The sequence below is a fragment of the Fukomys damarensis genome, unplaced genomic scaffold (assembly GCF_012274545.1).
Source record: "Fukomys damarensis isolate Sample0158 unplaced genomic scaffold, DMR_v1.0_HiC HiC_scaffold_26, whole genome shotgun sequence".
In the NCBI taxonomy this organism is placed as follows: domain Eukaryota; kingdom Metazoa; phylum Chordata; class Mammalia; order Rodentia; family Bathyergidae; genus Fukomys; species Fukomys damarensis.
In genome coordinates this window covers 21,409,470-21,426,424 of record NW_022900938.1, presented here as the reverse complement: position 1 = coordinate 21,426,424, position 16,955 = coordinate 21,409,470, and the positions used below count along the sequence as shown (strand labels likewise).

The 16,955-nt window shown below is 40.6% G+C and overlaps 1 protein-coding gene across 1 annotated transcript in view; it reads right to left on the bottom strand.

Annotated features, from left to right (window-relative positions):
• Positions 1-7,340: 7,340 nt before the first annotated feature.
• Wipf1 (WAS/WASL interacting protein family member 1) overlaps positions 7,341-16,955 on the bottom strand; it is a 77,356-nt gene continuing 67,741 nt past the window's right edge. The window contains exons 7-10 of the mRNA XM_010607079.3: positions 16,791-16,949; positions 12,616-12,828; positions 11,753-11,866; positions 7,341-7,922 (exon numbers count right to left, since the gene is read on the bottom strand). Coding sequence (XP_010605381.1) covers positions 7,867-7,922; positions 11,753-11,866; positions 12,616-12,828; positions 16,791-16,949 — 542 coding nt within the window. The 3' untranslated portion in view covers positions 7,341-7,866. The remainder of the gene's footprint in view (positions 7,923-11,752; positions 11,867-12,615; positions 12,829-16,790; positions 16,950-16,955) is intronic.

Here is a 16,955-nt window from a genome sequence, read left to right as displayed (position 1 = left end):
GAATAAAGCCTCAGTGTGCTTGCTCAAGATACCAATTCCCTGGGCTCCATGGCTTTCTATTTTGGTGGGTGAGGCAGGCCCTAGGACTCCAGCTGCTTCCATGCTGGTGGCTCTCTTCGCTTTCCTTGTGACACTGAAGATCTGAGCTAGAAACTGAGGGTGACACGCAGGACTGCAGTGCGGTGAGGCTCAACCACTTTCTCAGGAGTTGGTCCTTCTTGCGTTCTCGTGATGCATCATTTCAAGCTTATGAATAGCATTGCTTTCTGCCTGGTTCTAGTGTTATTTGTGCCCTGGCCTCAAGAACCCCCCGCCCTCAGACTCCAAGCTCTTCCCTGAGATGCACTCGTCCTGTCACCTGAGCTCGCCCCTTGCATGTGTCACAGTAGTTGTCAAATGGAGGAAAACAACAGGGTGATAACGCAGCAGTGAGAAGACTGTGACTGAACTACTCAGAGGGGTCTCTCTTTCCCAACCTGAAAGCTGTGAGACCTTGATTGAATCACTTCATCTCCTGGTGCTGTCAGCCCTGCATCTGCAGTATGGGGGGTCAATTTCTTCCTCCCTCAGAGGATCACACAGGGTACAAATGAGGTAATGCATGGAAAACCTTTGCAATGTGGAGGCTTATTTCAGTTTTGTTGAATATGTATATGTGCTGCTGAAGCAAGCACTCAGTTTTGTTGAATATGAATGTGACTGTCTTTTTGCTCTAACCTCATTTCCCCTGTGATTAAGTGCTAGACTGTATGACTGAAGAGCATAAGATCTACTTCTGGCTTTTACAGGAAAGCAAATCCTGTTATTTGATATTTAAAAGAGCCACATAGCTGTTTTTAAAAGGCTTTTTAAGCCAGACTTTGCCTCTGTAATTCAGGCTAGCCTTGAACTCACTGTATAGCCCAGGCTGGTCTTGAAATTGCAGTGATTCTCCTGCCTCAGTCTCCTAAGTGCTGGACTTATGTGTATGTTCCACCATGCTCAGTCCAAGGACAGCAAAACATAAATTCAGTGCTATCAATTTATGATATGGATGGTAGAGATATCTCATAAATAATGGAGATACACAAGACAGAAATTAACTGTTCACATTGCAGTTTGACCCTGCTATGGGGACATTCAGAAATCTGCAACTATTTAATGAAATAATGCTTGAATTTTAGCATCTGTCTCAGATCACCTTAAACTAGCAAGTATTTGATAAGATGAACTGAAAAGTGCAGGTGAATGATGTTCCTTTTAGAACCTCAAACCAGGTATTATAACTACTCTCTACTATAAAGAACCAAAGAAGTTAGACACAGCCAAGAAGCAACATGTCTCAGGTGGTAACTGCTGGTATAGGACTAGAGCCAGTCTGTGGCCCACTGAGGGAAGTAAAGACAATGTAAAGAGTTCTACAAGAACCTACATTCATCCAATTGAGCTTGCTACCTTTCTCAGATTAGTTCTTCCCTTGACTTGGCTTATTAAAATGTCCTCGCTTTTATGAGACATCAACATTTTTGAGTTTGAATTCTAGATCTATTCAAGGCAAACAGTGTTAGGCAGATTGCTAGTCCATTCAGGCCTTAATTTCTTTACATGCAGACACAGAAAGATTAACAATAATACTTGCAAAGATTCTGTGGTAGTTATATGACAAAGACAATAGTAGTTAAGTAAATTAGATAGTGTTGCAATGGTGTAAGATTACTGTTACACTAGGTCTTTTTAATTAGGTTAGATCTTTCTCCTTTTTACCCGATGTTCCCATCTGGCACCTATCCATGCCTTTGTTCTAGAAGTAAATCTCTAAGGAGCCAGGAAGAGGGGGAGTTTCCTTTTGATGTGCATAGCCAATGATGTGCAGACCCATGTCAGTGGTGAGGAGAATTCTAGAGCTGTGACACAGTGGGGTTGTACCTGAAGTTTTTGTCAGATTTTGGATTGAAACCCACACCCTTGATTCTAGCACTAATACAACTTTGTATCATGTAATACATACCCCTCGAATCCCAGGGCTTAATGAATCAGTTTCTCAACTAGTTTTTGTTGGTGATTTGAATAATTTGAATGAATAAATATACTACAGTTCCATAAAACATTTGAGTCTTTCCAATTGTCTGTTGCCTCTGGCTCAGGGACCTGTAATTTTAATGAGTGACCTTCAACTTTCTACGAAAGACAGAAAACGGAGAAAGTGTGAGATTCCTTCAAGCCTGAAGCATATTTATGTAAAGTTCATGATGGCTATTCCAGGTGTTCTGGAATCCGTATTCCTGGTCAAAACTTGCGCTAAACTCGAGCTCAGTGTCTAAAACCCTTCAGATGTATTTCCCAGGCACCTCAAAGGTCAAACATATTTTCCTAGGTTGGTCACATGTAGTTCTGCTGCAATTGTGGGCAGCTCAATGACCAAATTATTTTAGAATATTTACAGGCCACTGTGGGAGTACAAAGGAAGCAAACACTTTGCCTCTCATGTCTGCCTGAGTATTTAGGTCACTCATGGGAAGTTGGTGACTTAAGAAAGTTTTCAAGGCTGAGTTCTATGTCAGAAGCTAAGGAGGACAGTAATTAAGAAAGAAAAAGGCTTTGTTAGGGTTGAAGCCAGAGGCAGTTTAAGATGCTTTATTAAGAGAAATAAGAAAAGGTCACAAAAGAGGATAACAAATTTAAGTAGAAGGATTTCCCTTAGTTGAGGAGGTCCCAAAGTTTGAAATGAATTCACTTCTTGAGAATGCACCTTTGTGATAATAGAAGCAGCACTTGAAGACACAGGTATTTGTTCTGTAATGTTCATGGGTTGGACGTTTCTAAACACCAGTAGGAAACATGGATATGCTAACTGCAGAGATGACAAGTACTCAGAGTGGAGGTTGTAAAGATTTCAGGGGAAAAAAGGGCTACTCTAAACTGGTGACAACTGTGCGCCTAAGAAAACTCCAGTTATTGGGAATGTTTAAGTAGATGGGAATCCTTGAGTCTACTTTCAAAATTAATCAAAACCTAAAAGACACCTATTGGCCATCAAAAATCTCTCAACATACTGTCCCCCTCCCCATTTTCCTGTAGGTTAAAAATTTTAAAAATCATTGTGATTTATCACTGAAACGATAGGAAAAAAAGAAATTACCTCAGGTGGTGTCATGGGTGGACACACAACTCTGAAGTGTTCATTTCCTTAGCAGAAAGCCCTATGCTGGCAGGGTGAGGGGTTGTGGCCACACACGGTGGGTCAGGTGGTGGCCTTCTAACTGCCGCTTAGAGATCACATCATCAGTGCAGACATGGGGCTGCCACACAGCAAGTGCTACCACTTTAGTGACTGGATGAGTGAACCATGCAAGTGATTTTGGTTTGGACAAATGAGGCCAGTTTTCATATCAATTTTTACTTGGAAGTTGTCAAGACTTTTTTTTGCACTGAGAATTCCTTTCTCAATATGGCTTATGTTAGTCGCTGAAGGACTAGGAAACGAAAGATAATTAACTTTCATTGAGTGCCTAAACTATGGTAGCATTTTGCCTGGTGTTTGTGTATTTAAGCTTTGTAACCATTTTGCTGTTGAAGAGATCAGAGAGCTTAAATAACTTGTCTATGGCTTTGCAGGGAGCAAGCATCAGAGCCAGGATTCAAGTCTAGGTCTCAGTGTACAGGGCCCATCCTCTGACTCTGCAGCTATTCCTTTGGCTTTTTGTTTCCAGAAAGCATGAAAGATGTAGAAAACATACAGATGAGCATGTGTGTGTGTGTGTGTGTGTGATAAAGATGGTGGTGTGGGGCAGCGAAACGCAAAAACTGTCTGCAGGATGTCATTTGGGGCTTTGAACTGCCCATCTGTAAGGCAACAGTGCTGGACTGGATACCTTGCAGTGGGGTGACCACATGTATGGCCCCAGTGTGCACCCATTGTCATGGCAACTCTACAAACACCCCTTCCCTTCTCAGAAGTGCCCCATTGTGGAGCAGGAGTTCTATGACTGGCCTATTCTAAGCTTCTCTGGCTCTTAAACTTCTGTGACTTCAAATTGAACATAACAGTATTTCTTTGATGATTGAAGGAATGAGCTTCATTTTCCAGGCTATAAGATGTAGGAATCGACAGCAACTTTTCTAGAGGTTACACTGCATTTTTTCTCCTAGAGCTCTCTGTAAACAGGGAAGGGTGAAGGGAGTGAAGGGAGGCCTGGGGAATGGTGAAAAATAAGACCAAGGTAAGTCATGTAAAGGTACAATATCCCAATGATGAATGTAACTGTACTGTATATGTAAAACTTAATAAAGATAAATAAATAAATAAATCATCTTCTATCTGATCTGGTTCCAGGGAATGTGGGAACGTGTCTACCTATTTGCCACTTACTGCGCATGCTTTCAGTCAGTCAGTGCTGACATTGTCTCAGTAATGCACACATTGATGCTATTGGATGGTCCTTACTTTGTAGCTATAGACACAGGGTAAAAATGACTTGCAAGAAAGGGATGGATCAAGATCTTCCTAGGTTCCTAACTATTGCACTATGCTGAGATAATGTGGACACAGTACACACATACAGGGCAGATAGTTTAAGAAATTATCAGACTTCCTAAATTCCCCATGGCTTTTCCAGGATTTCTCAATGTCTGCTCTGGTCTCCGTGGCTTCCATTACCCATTTTACAGACAGAGATGCAGGTTTTCAGGAAATCAGACAAGAAGAGATGAGCAAAGAGGTATTGAATGTTTACTTGTGTGGATCTCTGCAGTCTTTTTTTGGTTATATGTTTTGCTTTTTACTTTTTCTTTACCAAAATGGAAAACAAGCAATTGCTTTTTAATTCATATTTACATAGACAACACTTAAAGAAAAACCACCACTTGACACTGTATCATTCTGCTTTTATTTATTGTCTGGCTAACTTACAAAGACGTAGATGTCTAGGGTAGATTCTACCCTACCATTTAAACTATGCTGATGACACAGATACCAAGATGTGTCTGTTTACACAGTGCAATGGTATGAAAAATATTTTTCTTCTCCTTCTACAGTCCTTTACTATAAACAGAGAAAAATTAATTTCATACCAAAATGTTAGGGCACTTTAATAACCATTTCATTTCTGCTACTAAAATAACAAAATTGGCATTACAAGTTAAAATATAAAGGCCTGCTTTTACAAATATGCAAATAATCTGCTACTTAAACATAAAAAGTTTATTTCAAATCACTAAGTAAGGCACCATTGGATTAAATATTTTTCTTGGCTTTTGCTAAATAAAATGCATAGTGAAATAAATATAGAACATTGAATTTTAATACTGTAATACATTTCAATATAAAATGATATGTGAATGTTAAAATACTGTATCGCCTCTTGAATATATTTATTTGTAAATCTTATGGAAAAACAGGTGAGCTCTCATTTCAAGGGAAGAAAATGCTCATTTTTATGATCTGCCATGGTTAAAGATTTTAGTATAGAACTTGTTCAAAGTTGTGGATGTAATTAGTTGCTAACTTTCAAAGAAAGGGTGTAGGTGTATTCATGAAACATTCCCTTAAATATATTCTGAAAACATCTCTATTCTGGATGAAAGGCAACTTTGAGCTGTTACTCTATTTCATACTTTAAAAAGATACCGGCAAAGATGAGATATACAAAGACTTGTCCAATTCCCTCTACAAATTTTACCCTTTACAAAATGCAGAACTGCTTTCTTTGGGTCAGACTTTTCTCTGTCACTTGTTAGGAAGGTCCAATGCTATCTTTTGTGACCTGGGTCATTAGGCTTTATCATACAGGTATCAGTCACTGTTGACTCAGGACAAAGAATCCAAAATAAAATCGTGCTGCCAAATTACCAAATTAGGAATAACAACAACAAAAAATTTTGGCCAAGCTTGTTATATACCTTTATATTTCTTGATTCTCGCTGAGTAACAGCCCCAAGTGACTATAGCCATAAGATAGAAGAATGGCAGTGGAGGGGACGAAAACAAGTTCTCTAATGTACTAAGCCCAGGACTATGGCAAGGGCAGTTATAAAAGTACAATAGATTCAAATTGGTAACTTCATAATTTATTAGACATTCCACTTATTAGAACTCTTAAGTTCTACTTTTATATAAATGAAACAGTTATTTATTCTATAAATAGGAATGCATCCTTCAAACTTTTCTTTGGAATGATTTCTTATTAGTATCACCCAGTAATATATGAACCATACACTAAATTCAATAAACTGATACAAAGTTTAGGTAGATATACATATACACGTGTTGTCATGTGCTTTTAAAAAATGAGTAATGGCAATTTTAAACATAACCATATACAACATCAAAGTGGAAATATTTTTTCCAACTCTATAGCTAGATTTAAAAGTCCCAGTAAAATTTTGTAAACAAAATCACATTTTAAAAAGGCAAGGTTGGCTCCTCCTCCTGGTCCTTTAATGGAGCTTTATTTGCATAGATCTAAATTAAATGATTCTATTGGTTAGATTCAAAGTTACCCCCTAATTCTAGTAGAAAGTTCTCTAATTCAGTCAACCCCATAAGCATCAGATTTAGATTTTTAGAGTTTTGCCCATCAACTCAAATCTGTTATGCACTTTTGTGCTTGTCTCCATACCTTTCTCTTTTCTTGCCTCCCACCTACTTAGCCTCCCTAGCCTATCATGGCACTGAGGAGCTTGCTCAGTGGGGGTGGGGGATGGCGACAAAGGCCACTTCAGATCTGCAAGGCAGGCATCCGACTGACAAGTGAGAGCACAAGGCAGCTGGTGCTGAGCCTGGAAGCCCCAAATGGCTTTCAGTTTCTTTCCAATGGCTTTATTCCATGTCAATGTAAACCGTGTAAGATCAATTTCTGACCTTGATAACTGTGAAGCAACACTTGTACACAGACATGAAGGGAAGAAGAAAAAGAAGGAACCAAAATCTAGGGTCAAGCTGCCAGCCAAATAAAGTGTTGGGTCCTAACTTTATTTTTAGGTATGTGTTGAATTGCTAAAGCTCATCTTAGCTATTTTTGCTTTTTAAACAAGAGGTTTTTGAACTAACTTTCATCTTCCTGACTTGTGTTGCCCAACAGACTGGCCACTCAGCACATGTGGACACTGACCACTTGCCATGTAACTAGTCCGAATGGAGATGTGCTCTAAGCAGAGAATGCACACTGGGTCTGGAGGACTTGGTACCAAAAAGAATGTAAAATATCTCATTTATAATTCTTATATGGGTTAGAGGCTGAAATGATGTTTTGGATGTATAGATCTAAGGGAAATATATTAAAATTAATTCTTGTGTTTCTTTTTACCTTTGCAAAAATGTGCCTAGTGGAAAATTTAAAACGGTATACAAGACTGACATTGTATTTCTATTAGACAGCTCTGTTCTCCAGCCTACATCAGAATGCCCAAGACTGGGCATCCTGTAACTGCAAAAGCTTTGTGTGAGCCCTTGATCAACAATGTGTCTTAGCCATCTGTGGTTCATGGAAACAGACTCACAGGAGGCCAAGCACATGAAAAAAGCATAGGCAATAACAGCTCTTGGGGACTTTCATAATTATAGCCTGTCACAAATGCAGTGAAGGTTTGGTTGAGGGCTGGGACACAATGAGTCTCTGCTTATTTGCACAAAAGCATATGGATCCCAAAGCCAACACGGGCAGGCTGTAGCTGAAGCAAGCGATAGCTGTGAAAATATACAGGACACAAAAAGCTAGGTGCATTTCTGTACTGGATCCTCACCTCCTCACACAGAAATTCCCCTCACCCTCTCTTCTTTCTTCCTGCCATAAATGAAGAGGACCAGGGAAGGGGGAGGAAGGTGTGCGATTCTCAGACAGCAACAACAGAAGGTGCTCTGGAGTCTGGAGAGAGAAGAGCAGGCAGAGATCACCTCGGAATGGGAGGAAGGGGTGGGGCACCCCTTTCTCTTCGGTTGGATCCACCTTGATGAAAAAAGACAGAATATAATTTTGATTAGAAAGCTTACATTCTTTTTTTAAAGTCTTATTGAGTTTATTGATACTTTTTAAGTATACAGTACAGTTACATTCATCACTGGGATCTTGTTCCCTTACATGACAGGTCTTGGTAGAAAGCTTATATTCTTACGTGGAAACTAGGGATTCTTACTGTGGAAATTAGCAGAGTACTTGTGGCAGTTTCCTGCCATAAATGAAGAGGGAAACTTGCAAAGTACCCACTGCTTCAACCCTTCTGACCAAGGCTGAGGCATTCGTGGATGAGGAAGGGTGAACACAGAATGATGGGAATAAAAGCTACCAGACGGTGACCACCACTCACTACTGACAAGGTGCACAGCAGTCAGCAAAAACACATGCTTTTCTTACCACCTCGTATGTTGATTATAAATTTAGAAAATAAGAACAAAAACAAAAGAAATTCCCCCATGCTTGCACCACCCAGAGATAACCAATAGCAATTATGTGTATATTTACCCCTTAGAAAGTTAGATCCTTTTTCTTCTAGAAATAGTATCACACAACATCCAAAGTCAATACTCTTTACAAATATGACTATTAATGATGCCTTGCCTTCTACTATATAGAACTATACTGTAATTTATCTAATTCATCACTTCTCCTGTTGGATAAGGTATGTTATCCAACATTATAGTTTTATTTAACTTCCCTAATGATTAGTGATGTTGAGCCTCTTCATGTGCTTATTGGCCATTTGTATACTTTCTTCAGAGAAATGTCTATTCAGGTATTCATTGTTTAGTAGGTATTTTTGTTACTGTTTAGTTGTAGGAATTCTTCATATACTCTGAATATTAACCCCTTATCAAATATTTCCTCCCATTCTGTGGGTTTCATTTCACTCTATTGATGTGTTCTTTGTCAAGCTACGCACCTTCATGGGTATCAGTGCATTTCAAACCAGGTCTAAAATCGATTCACATTCTGAGGTGGTAACAGGTGTGAGGCATGAAGCCAGGGTTCCCAGAGGTCTGCTCTGGCCACTTCTCTGAGATTCATGGGGCAGGTGAGGGGGTTCTTTGGCAGGCATCTTGACAGTGACCCTGCAGACTAAGGGACTTCCGAGACAGGAGCAAATCTCTGAGCAAGAGGAGATTCAGGAAAACACTGGGAGTCCACTGTGTTGTCAGTTCCTCTCACCATCCCAGCCCAGTCTTTTCTTCAGCAGGGCCATGACATATCTGAATAGACTTATCTGAGTAGAAACCAGCTTTCTATCATGCAGTCTTGATCGTCAACTGACACACCCACCGCAAGTGTTCAGCGAAATAAGAGCCCGCCTTGTCTGGTGGCACTCACAGTGTGCTCTACCATGTCATGGCTGCCTGGGTGCTCCACCAGGCTCTCATCTTTCACACTGAGGCAGTTACAGGAGCAGAATAAAACTTGGTACTTGACAGTATCTTATTTACTTTTGTTAGATGATCTGTTATCTAAAGCAAAACTGCAAAAAACATTTTGGGGGCAGTGGAAATTTACTAGTTTAAAAATATTTTAAAATGCTTGTTACATGTCAAGCAGGGAAGATACAACAGTGAACAGGGCATTGTTCTAGCTCTCAAGTTCATTTCAGTCTTAAGCCAGATATCATGGTGCACACTTGTAATTCCAGCAGTCTGGAAGGCTGAGATAGGAGGACTGCAGATTCAAGCCCAACCTGGGCAATTTAGCAATTTAGGGAGACCCTTGGAACAAACAAATTTTAAAAAGGGCTGAAGACATAGCTTAGTGTGAAGGCCCTGGGTCTGACACCAAATACAGAAAGGAAAGAAAGAAATGTGTTCAGCTATAAAATTAAAACTTTAGAGGGTATGGAGAAGATGGTTCTGTTACTGACTAAAAATGCAAATAATTTAAAAATTAGATTATAAATACCTATCATGAGTGTGGGAAAATATTTAGAATCTATATGAACTTAAAGAGAACTCAGTCATTAGTGCCCAAGACAGAAGGAAAGCACGTTATATTCTTATCAGACACAAGCCACTTTCTGATGAAGACACATAAAACACTCCAAAGACTATCTGTTCTACACAAAAACTTACTTTTCTTTTTTGGTACTGGGGATCCTGTGCTTGCAAGGCAGGTGCGGGTACCACTGAGCTAAATCCCTGGCTAAAAAACTTACTTTTCATCAAAAATTTTGACCACTAATTCTTGTTTTGTCTTTTTGGGACAGTCTCATTGCAACTAAATGAATTTTCCTAGGAATTAAAGGAAGTAGCAATGTTCTGTTTCCTTCTGGAATTTGTTTATAGAAATTTCCCCCAAATAATTTTTAACTCTTTGAATTCTTCAACAGAGTCACAAAGTGCAATGTGACTCACTGGTGTTGTCCTGTGCTTTTCCTTGTGGTACAGCTCTGTGTCCCTAACCCTCCTTTGACCCGAGACTGACATCAATATCGGTTCTCTCCAGGATCAGTGTTTTTTGTTTTTTGTTTTTTGGTACCGGGGATCTCAGGTCCTTGTGATGGCGAAGCAGGCCACCAAACTGCTAAGCTAAATCCCCGGCCTGGGGTCAGTGTTTTTGATTCTAATCATCCTTAGCTTCGGCTGATATTAACCTGCTCTCAGACTGGGAGCCACCAGCAAAAACTGTTTCAGAACTGTGTGTTCAGACAGAATCAGAGGATGTGTAAGGTGCTCTGCTGGAGGGTAAGGATGTGGCTAGGGACTCTGCGTCAGTTATTTGATTCACTTAGTCTGGGTCTGGGGCTAAGACTGCTATAAGTATGAGCCTCATGAATGCTCTTTGTATACTTCATGCTAATTATTTTTTTGTCCTGTACATTCCTGTTGTGAAATTGCAGTATGTGTGTTTCCTTTTTTTGTTCACATTTATTCTTGAATGGGGAAAGTGATTTCCTTCTTTATGACATTATTACACATATCAAATAACCAGAAAAAATCTAAATGGGCAGGAATGTTAAATTATTGTCATGCTGAGTTGATGGACTCCTCTGAAATAAAATACCATGTGATAAAATGCAAAGTGTTTAATAAGCAATATTCTGTAAATCTTCCCACCAGAAAACTATACACTGTCATTGTAACTATAGAAAAAAATCTGCATTATATGGATAAGTTTTTTTTTTTGAGACAGGGGCTTGCCATATAGTCCAAGCTGGCCTTGAACTCAATATGTAGCCAAGGCTAGCTTGAAATTAACAGTGATCCTCCTGCCTCAGCCTCCCCAGCACCGGGATTAAAGGTGAACACTACCACACCTAGCTGAATTGTATGGATAAGAATAGAAGAGAGCCTGGTAAAATCTGTTTTTTTGGAGAAATTGAGGATATATTTAACATTTACACAGAATGCTACATAAGGCTATGGTTATAATACATTTAAAAGATCAAGGCAGTTATATTAAGTTTTGTGACAATTAATAAGACATTCTGCCAGTCTCAAAACTAGTAGGAATAAAGATGGCTCTACTTTTGCTGTCTCAGAAGATCAAAATGGGGGAAGATTGTTCACATTAGCATAGTTGCCCATGCTAGCTTTAAACTTGTGATCTTCCTGCCTTGGCCTCCTACAGTGTTAGGATTACAGGTGCGTGCTACCACGCCCAGCAAAAATAATAGTTTCTCATCTACACTGTGTGCATCTCCAATCTCTTCACTGCACATGGAAGGGAAATTTGCCAGGATTTAGATAACTCCACATGGGGTTCTCTACCTGATCCAGGCAAGAAGCCTGTACTCCTAAACATCTTGAGCAAGGTTATTCAAGTACAAATCTCTTGAAATCCCTGGCAGAAATACTCACTCCGGCTTTCGTTTCTTGCCAATTTGCTGGGATAACTTTTGGTCGTTGGTACATATGGCTCTGGAGGTGGCAAATCAGATATTGGATGGAAGTAAAATCTGCTTTCCCACTCATCTAGGAGAGAAACAAACAGTATGTTCAGCACAGGCAATCTGCTATCAAGACTTATGTAATGAAAGGCACAGAAGAATGAAATACAGACAGAACTGCAGAAACCAGTTCTAGCTATGCCTTCAGAAAAGCTGGAAACACTACAAATGTCAGTGACTGCTGCACTGATACAGTGTACTGGTAAAATCAAAGTGGTTTTCCCCCCAGTGCTGCAGATTGAACACAGAAGTGGTTAGGACCCAGCCAGTCCCTCCAGAGCGAACATGTGGGAGACCTTCCTTCTCCGCAGTGGGCCCCAGGATGACTGGAACCACTCTGACAACACAGCAGAGGGAAGCAGCTCTGTATCTGCAGGTGGTTGAGTCCCTTACCTACAGCCAACTTTTTAGGGATATAGATAAGAAGAAGGTAAACTGCAAAAATGTTCTTTCTAGAATTCTAGACTCTCTGGAAAGTTAAACAAAATGAGACTTAAACAAAGAACAAGTCAAAAAACCACCTGCCTTTGTGGCAATGGGAGGAGGGGTTGCTACTTTTCTTTATTTTTTATTTTTTGTTTGGTAGCAGGGATCAAACTCGGGACCTTGCGCTTGCGAGGCAGGGGGCCACAGCACCACTGAGCTAAATCCCTGGCCAGGGGTTGCTATTTTTAACTTGAAGTCTGAGCAGACTCTCAAATAATTGGTTAGATCAGTCATAGCAACTAGGGAAGTAGAAATGCTAATTCCGCCGGCCGTGCACGCTCTACTCACCTTCACCTGAATTGTCTTGGAAGCCATTTCTAATTGATGCTGATGGTGGAGGTGGAGGCAGTGCCCCAGTGCTAGGCCTATCTGGAGGAAGAGGAGGCCTGGGCCCGCTCCTGGGACCATCTACTCCACTCCTGGAGGGCAATTGAGGGGTGGCAGGCAGGGCCCGGTTTGTGCTGCCATTTCTGTTCACTGGCGGTGGTGGTGGGAGGGGCCCTGGGGCAAAGGAAAGGATGACATTTACTGTATATCCCACACTGCCATTGTGGTCATCAGTGTGTAACTACTGAGTGCCTGCTGGGTACTCAGCCTTTCTCTAGGGAATGTGGAGACTTTCCAGGACATGGAAATGACTGCACATATAAACAGGAGTGGCTGAGTGCCTTTTGAGTTAGCATGGAGGCCGGAGATGCTACATTGAAATTGAAAACAGGTGATAATCTGTTTATACCAACAACCATATAGTTTAAAAAAAAAACATTCATAATCCTTTAAAAGAGATATTGAACCTCATTAGTGTGACATCCTGATTTTTTTAAAGAGTAAGACAGTCATGAAGTTGTTTTAGACTTCAGAAGAATGCATTCTTTGATGGAACAGCCTTACTGCTAATTGTGCACACACGTTTCTGTGATGCACATGAGCTGCTTCCACGCAGAAGTGGCGTCAAGAGACCAAACACAAGTCATCCTGAAAGCAGGAGTTCCCCCCTGGTTCTTCCTGCAGGGGAGGCAGATGAGCACAGGGAGTGACAAATCACTAATCAATATCTGCAGCTGTAGATGCGGTGGGGGTCCCGGCCCTAAGCAAGCTGCTGCTTGGTGGACCTTGGTCCCTGTCTACAATGGGTATCAGATAGTCACCTTTCTCAGAGTGCTGTTGCCAGGAGTAATAGGCCAGAAAATAAGTTAAAAGTACTACAGAAGTATTAGAAACCATTTTTTAAAAATGCAGTGCTGTGGTATAACCAGTTACCAGAAAAAAATTCAAAGTAAATTAAAAAAAAAAAAGAATACAGAAGAAACCCATGTTGCTTTTCCCTTTCTCCATTGCAGAAGCTATTTGGGTATTGAGTTAAATTAAAAATCAATCAATCAATCAAGCATTTTCTCATGTAAATCCAAAGGACCTTAGTAATTATTCCTGGTCTTCAGCGGTGTGCTCCACTTGTAACATGCTGGCGTTTCATGTAAACACAGTGTCGGATGGCACCTAAAAACAATATTACCTATAGATTCAGAATCCAATTAAAAGACTTTAAATGGAACAACCTGCCCATTGCAGATCTGCCTGACAAGTCTTGGCTCCAACACTTGAGGGGGTGGGAGGCACTTCCCAGAGCTGACGTCTCCAGGAGACATCGTGTCTTGCAGTATTTACTGCCCCTTCTCTTCATCCCTGCCGGAATCTGGGGCAGCAACACTGGATTTACAGGTGGAAATGAGTCTTGTGCACTGAGTTTAATGTCACTTGTAATAGATTATCTCCACCTAACTGTCACTAAATGCTAACTGCGCTTGCAAGGCAGGCCACTGAACTGCTGAGCTAAATCCCTGGCCCCATTTTTGTTTTTAAAGTAAATGTTCAAGTGTCTTACTCTCTAACCTCATGGGCCCAGCTCCACACTCAGTCTGGCACAACAGAATACAGGTTTCTATTTCTTATTGGCAGAATAATAATAAATATGATTATTGAATTATATAACTACACGCAGAAAGCAAAATACACACTTGTATCATTCAGTTTTTATAATAATCCTGAGTACAGGGCCAGCAGACAAGGCTTCTGAGGTATCTGAAGCTTAAAATATCCAAGTCAGGAAGTTAATGAATGGAAGAGACTGGATTTAACTACAAATCCATCAAATTCTAAAGCCACTCCCCTAACAATGAAGCCAAAGCACATTTCAAAATATAGATGGCCCTTGACATGTAAATGGTAGGACAGTTCTGAAAGGCAATTTGGCAGTTCCTATGAAATCCATAGTTTTGCTATGTATAATCTCTGACTCAGAAATACTGTCTCTAGGAATTCATTCAAAGGAAACCCAGAGTTGTGCACAAATATTTAGCAGCCAGGATGTATCACTGCATTATCTGCAATAGCCCAAACCTAGAGACAGCCTATATAACCAAGGGAGGGGACTGGTTAAAGAAATGAAGGTACATTTGTAGAACCTAATATTACACAGTCATTAAAAATTAAATTGTAGAAGAGTATTTAATCATATCAGAAAGTTTATGAGATACTGTTAAATACAAAGCAAGTTACACAGTATATTTAGTGATATGAATGTTACAAATGTATGTATTCGTAAACAGATTGAAAAGATATGTGAGATGTTAAAAAGATGTGTAAAAAGACGTGCAAAGATGTTATCAATGATTGTGTCTGGATAGCGATGGTAGAACTAGAATGATTTTATTTTCTGTATGTGTCTCTCCATTTCTAAATGAAACAGATATGACTTATTTAATCCAAAGAAAGAATACATGATATATGTCACTGCCTATAATATTTTAGGGAAGATTTACTATTCTCATCCATCCTTTTGGTAGTCATGTAAAAAGGTCCTCCACCACTTTGTGGGAAAATTTCTACATACTCGATGAAAAGAAATACATTATATTTCATTCACCTGAATACCCAATCTCATTTGTTCACTGAAGAAACCTTAAGGAGAGGCCACAATATGTCTATGGACTGGATTTAGTGGACTAGTAAGTTTTTACTATTTGTAGTCCATCCTCTGTGGCACAGTTGCTTGAAGGAGCAGTTCTCAAACTCTGCTGTACATTACTAACACTGGGGAACCTTCAATACCCTGACACCTAGTCTGCCTCCCAGACCAGTTCTACCAGAAACCCCCAGGAAGGAGCCCAGGCTCCACGGTATTTCTAGGATGTGATTAAGTCTGAGGACCACTGATTTAAAGAATGGTGTTTATTAGGTTCCTAGAGTCAAAGGTCAGTTAACTTCTAAAGAAAAAATGCTCCATTTCTAGATATGACGAGGTATTCAAGATGTGGGGGAATTTGAAAAGTAGATGGTTGTATTAAGTCCATCAATAATGACTGTAAAAACAATATATAGGACACACATGTGTAAATACTGAATAGTTTCTCTGGTGTGAAAAACTAAAGTGTAAATAAGGGTCAAATTGTGTAATTGGTAATGTGAACTAGGAAGAAAGGAGCTAAGGGGAGGTGGGAAGGGTAGGGGAAATAAAAGGAAAAAGGAAAAATATGAGAAAAGGAAAACATGGAAACAAAATCTTTGTAAATAGGGAAGGGTGAAGGGTGTGAAGGGAGAAAAGGGGAATGGGGGAAAATAAGATCCATCATGTAAAGGTACCAGATCCCAATGATGAATGTAACTACTGTACACCTGAAATGGACCAACAGACTTAACCGGGGTGGGGGGGATAAAGTCTGCTAAAAGTGCTTATTAGGAGAAAGCACACACTATGAAATCCTCACATTTCATTTCATACTCCGAGAGCTCTTCCCTTAGACATGTTTTTCAGCCTGGGCTGGGGCACAGATGGGCCTGTCAAGCCATAAAATAACATGCAGGGTTATTTTGTTGTTTCCCCAGTGCAGGAGATCCAATGCAGAGCCTCAAGCATGCAAGGTCAAGGGCTCTACCTCTGAGCTACATCCCTAGGCCAACATACAAATTTTCATTTTAGGACTATGAGCATTTTTATAAAGAGAAGGTCTATAGACTATACCTTTGGTTTATGGAGAGATTTATGTGCCAGAGGTGTTAACAAAGAACAGAATGGATTTTAAACCCTTGTATTTAATAAGCAGGGAAGTGGTCTCAAGGTCTGGCAAACACAGAGGTACAGAAGTTCGTTTGTTCTGACATAACTGCCCTTCTTGCTGGAACAGTAAGCCCTCCTGCAGAAGATGAGAACTGATTCCCAAGGAGGGCAGCTAAACTGGCTTTAGACAGTGCAGAGATGGAAGATAAAAGTCCCAGCTGTTGGTTGTTAATTTGCTTGTGCCTGGTTACCTGATGCGAACTGAAACCTCAGAGGTTTACAGTCAGTCACAGGGGCACAGCACACCAATGTCACTTCAAGGTGTGAGGCAGTGTGAGGGTCTGTTTATGCTTCGTTTGCATGCAAGACCAGATTATGGGTGACTTTGGGGGCGCTGGGTTTAACTCACCCGATCTGCCCGGTGGGTCCCTCACCGGAGGAGGGGGTCTCTCGCTGGGCGGGGGAGGCAAGGGGCCCGACCGGCCCGGTGACTGTAAGGGAGGCGCGGACGAGGTGAGGGACAAGTTCCGTTGCGGAAGCCTGGGGATCTCGTCGGCGCCACCGGAGCCCCCCG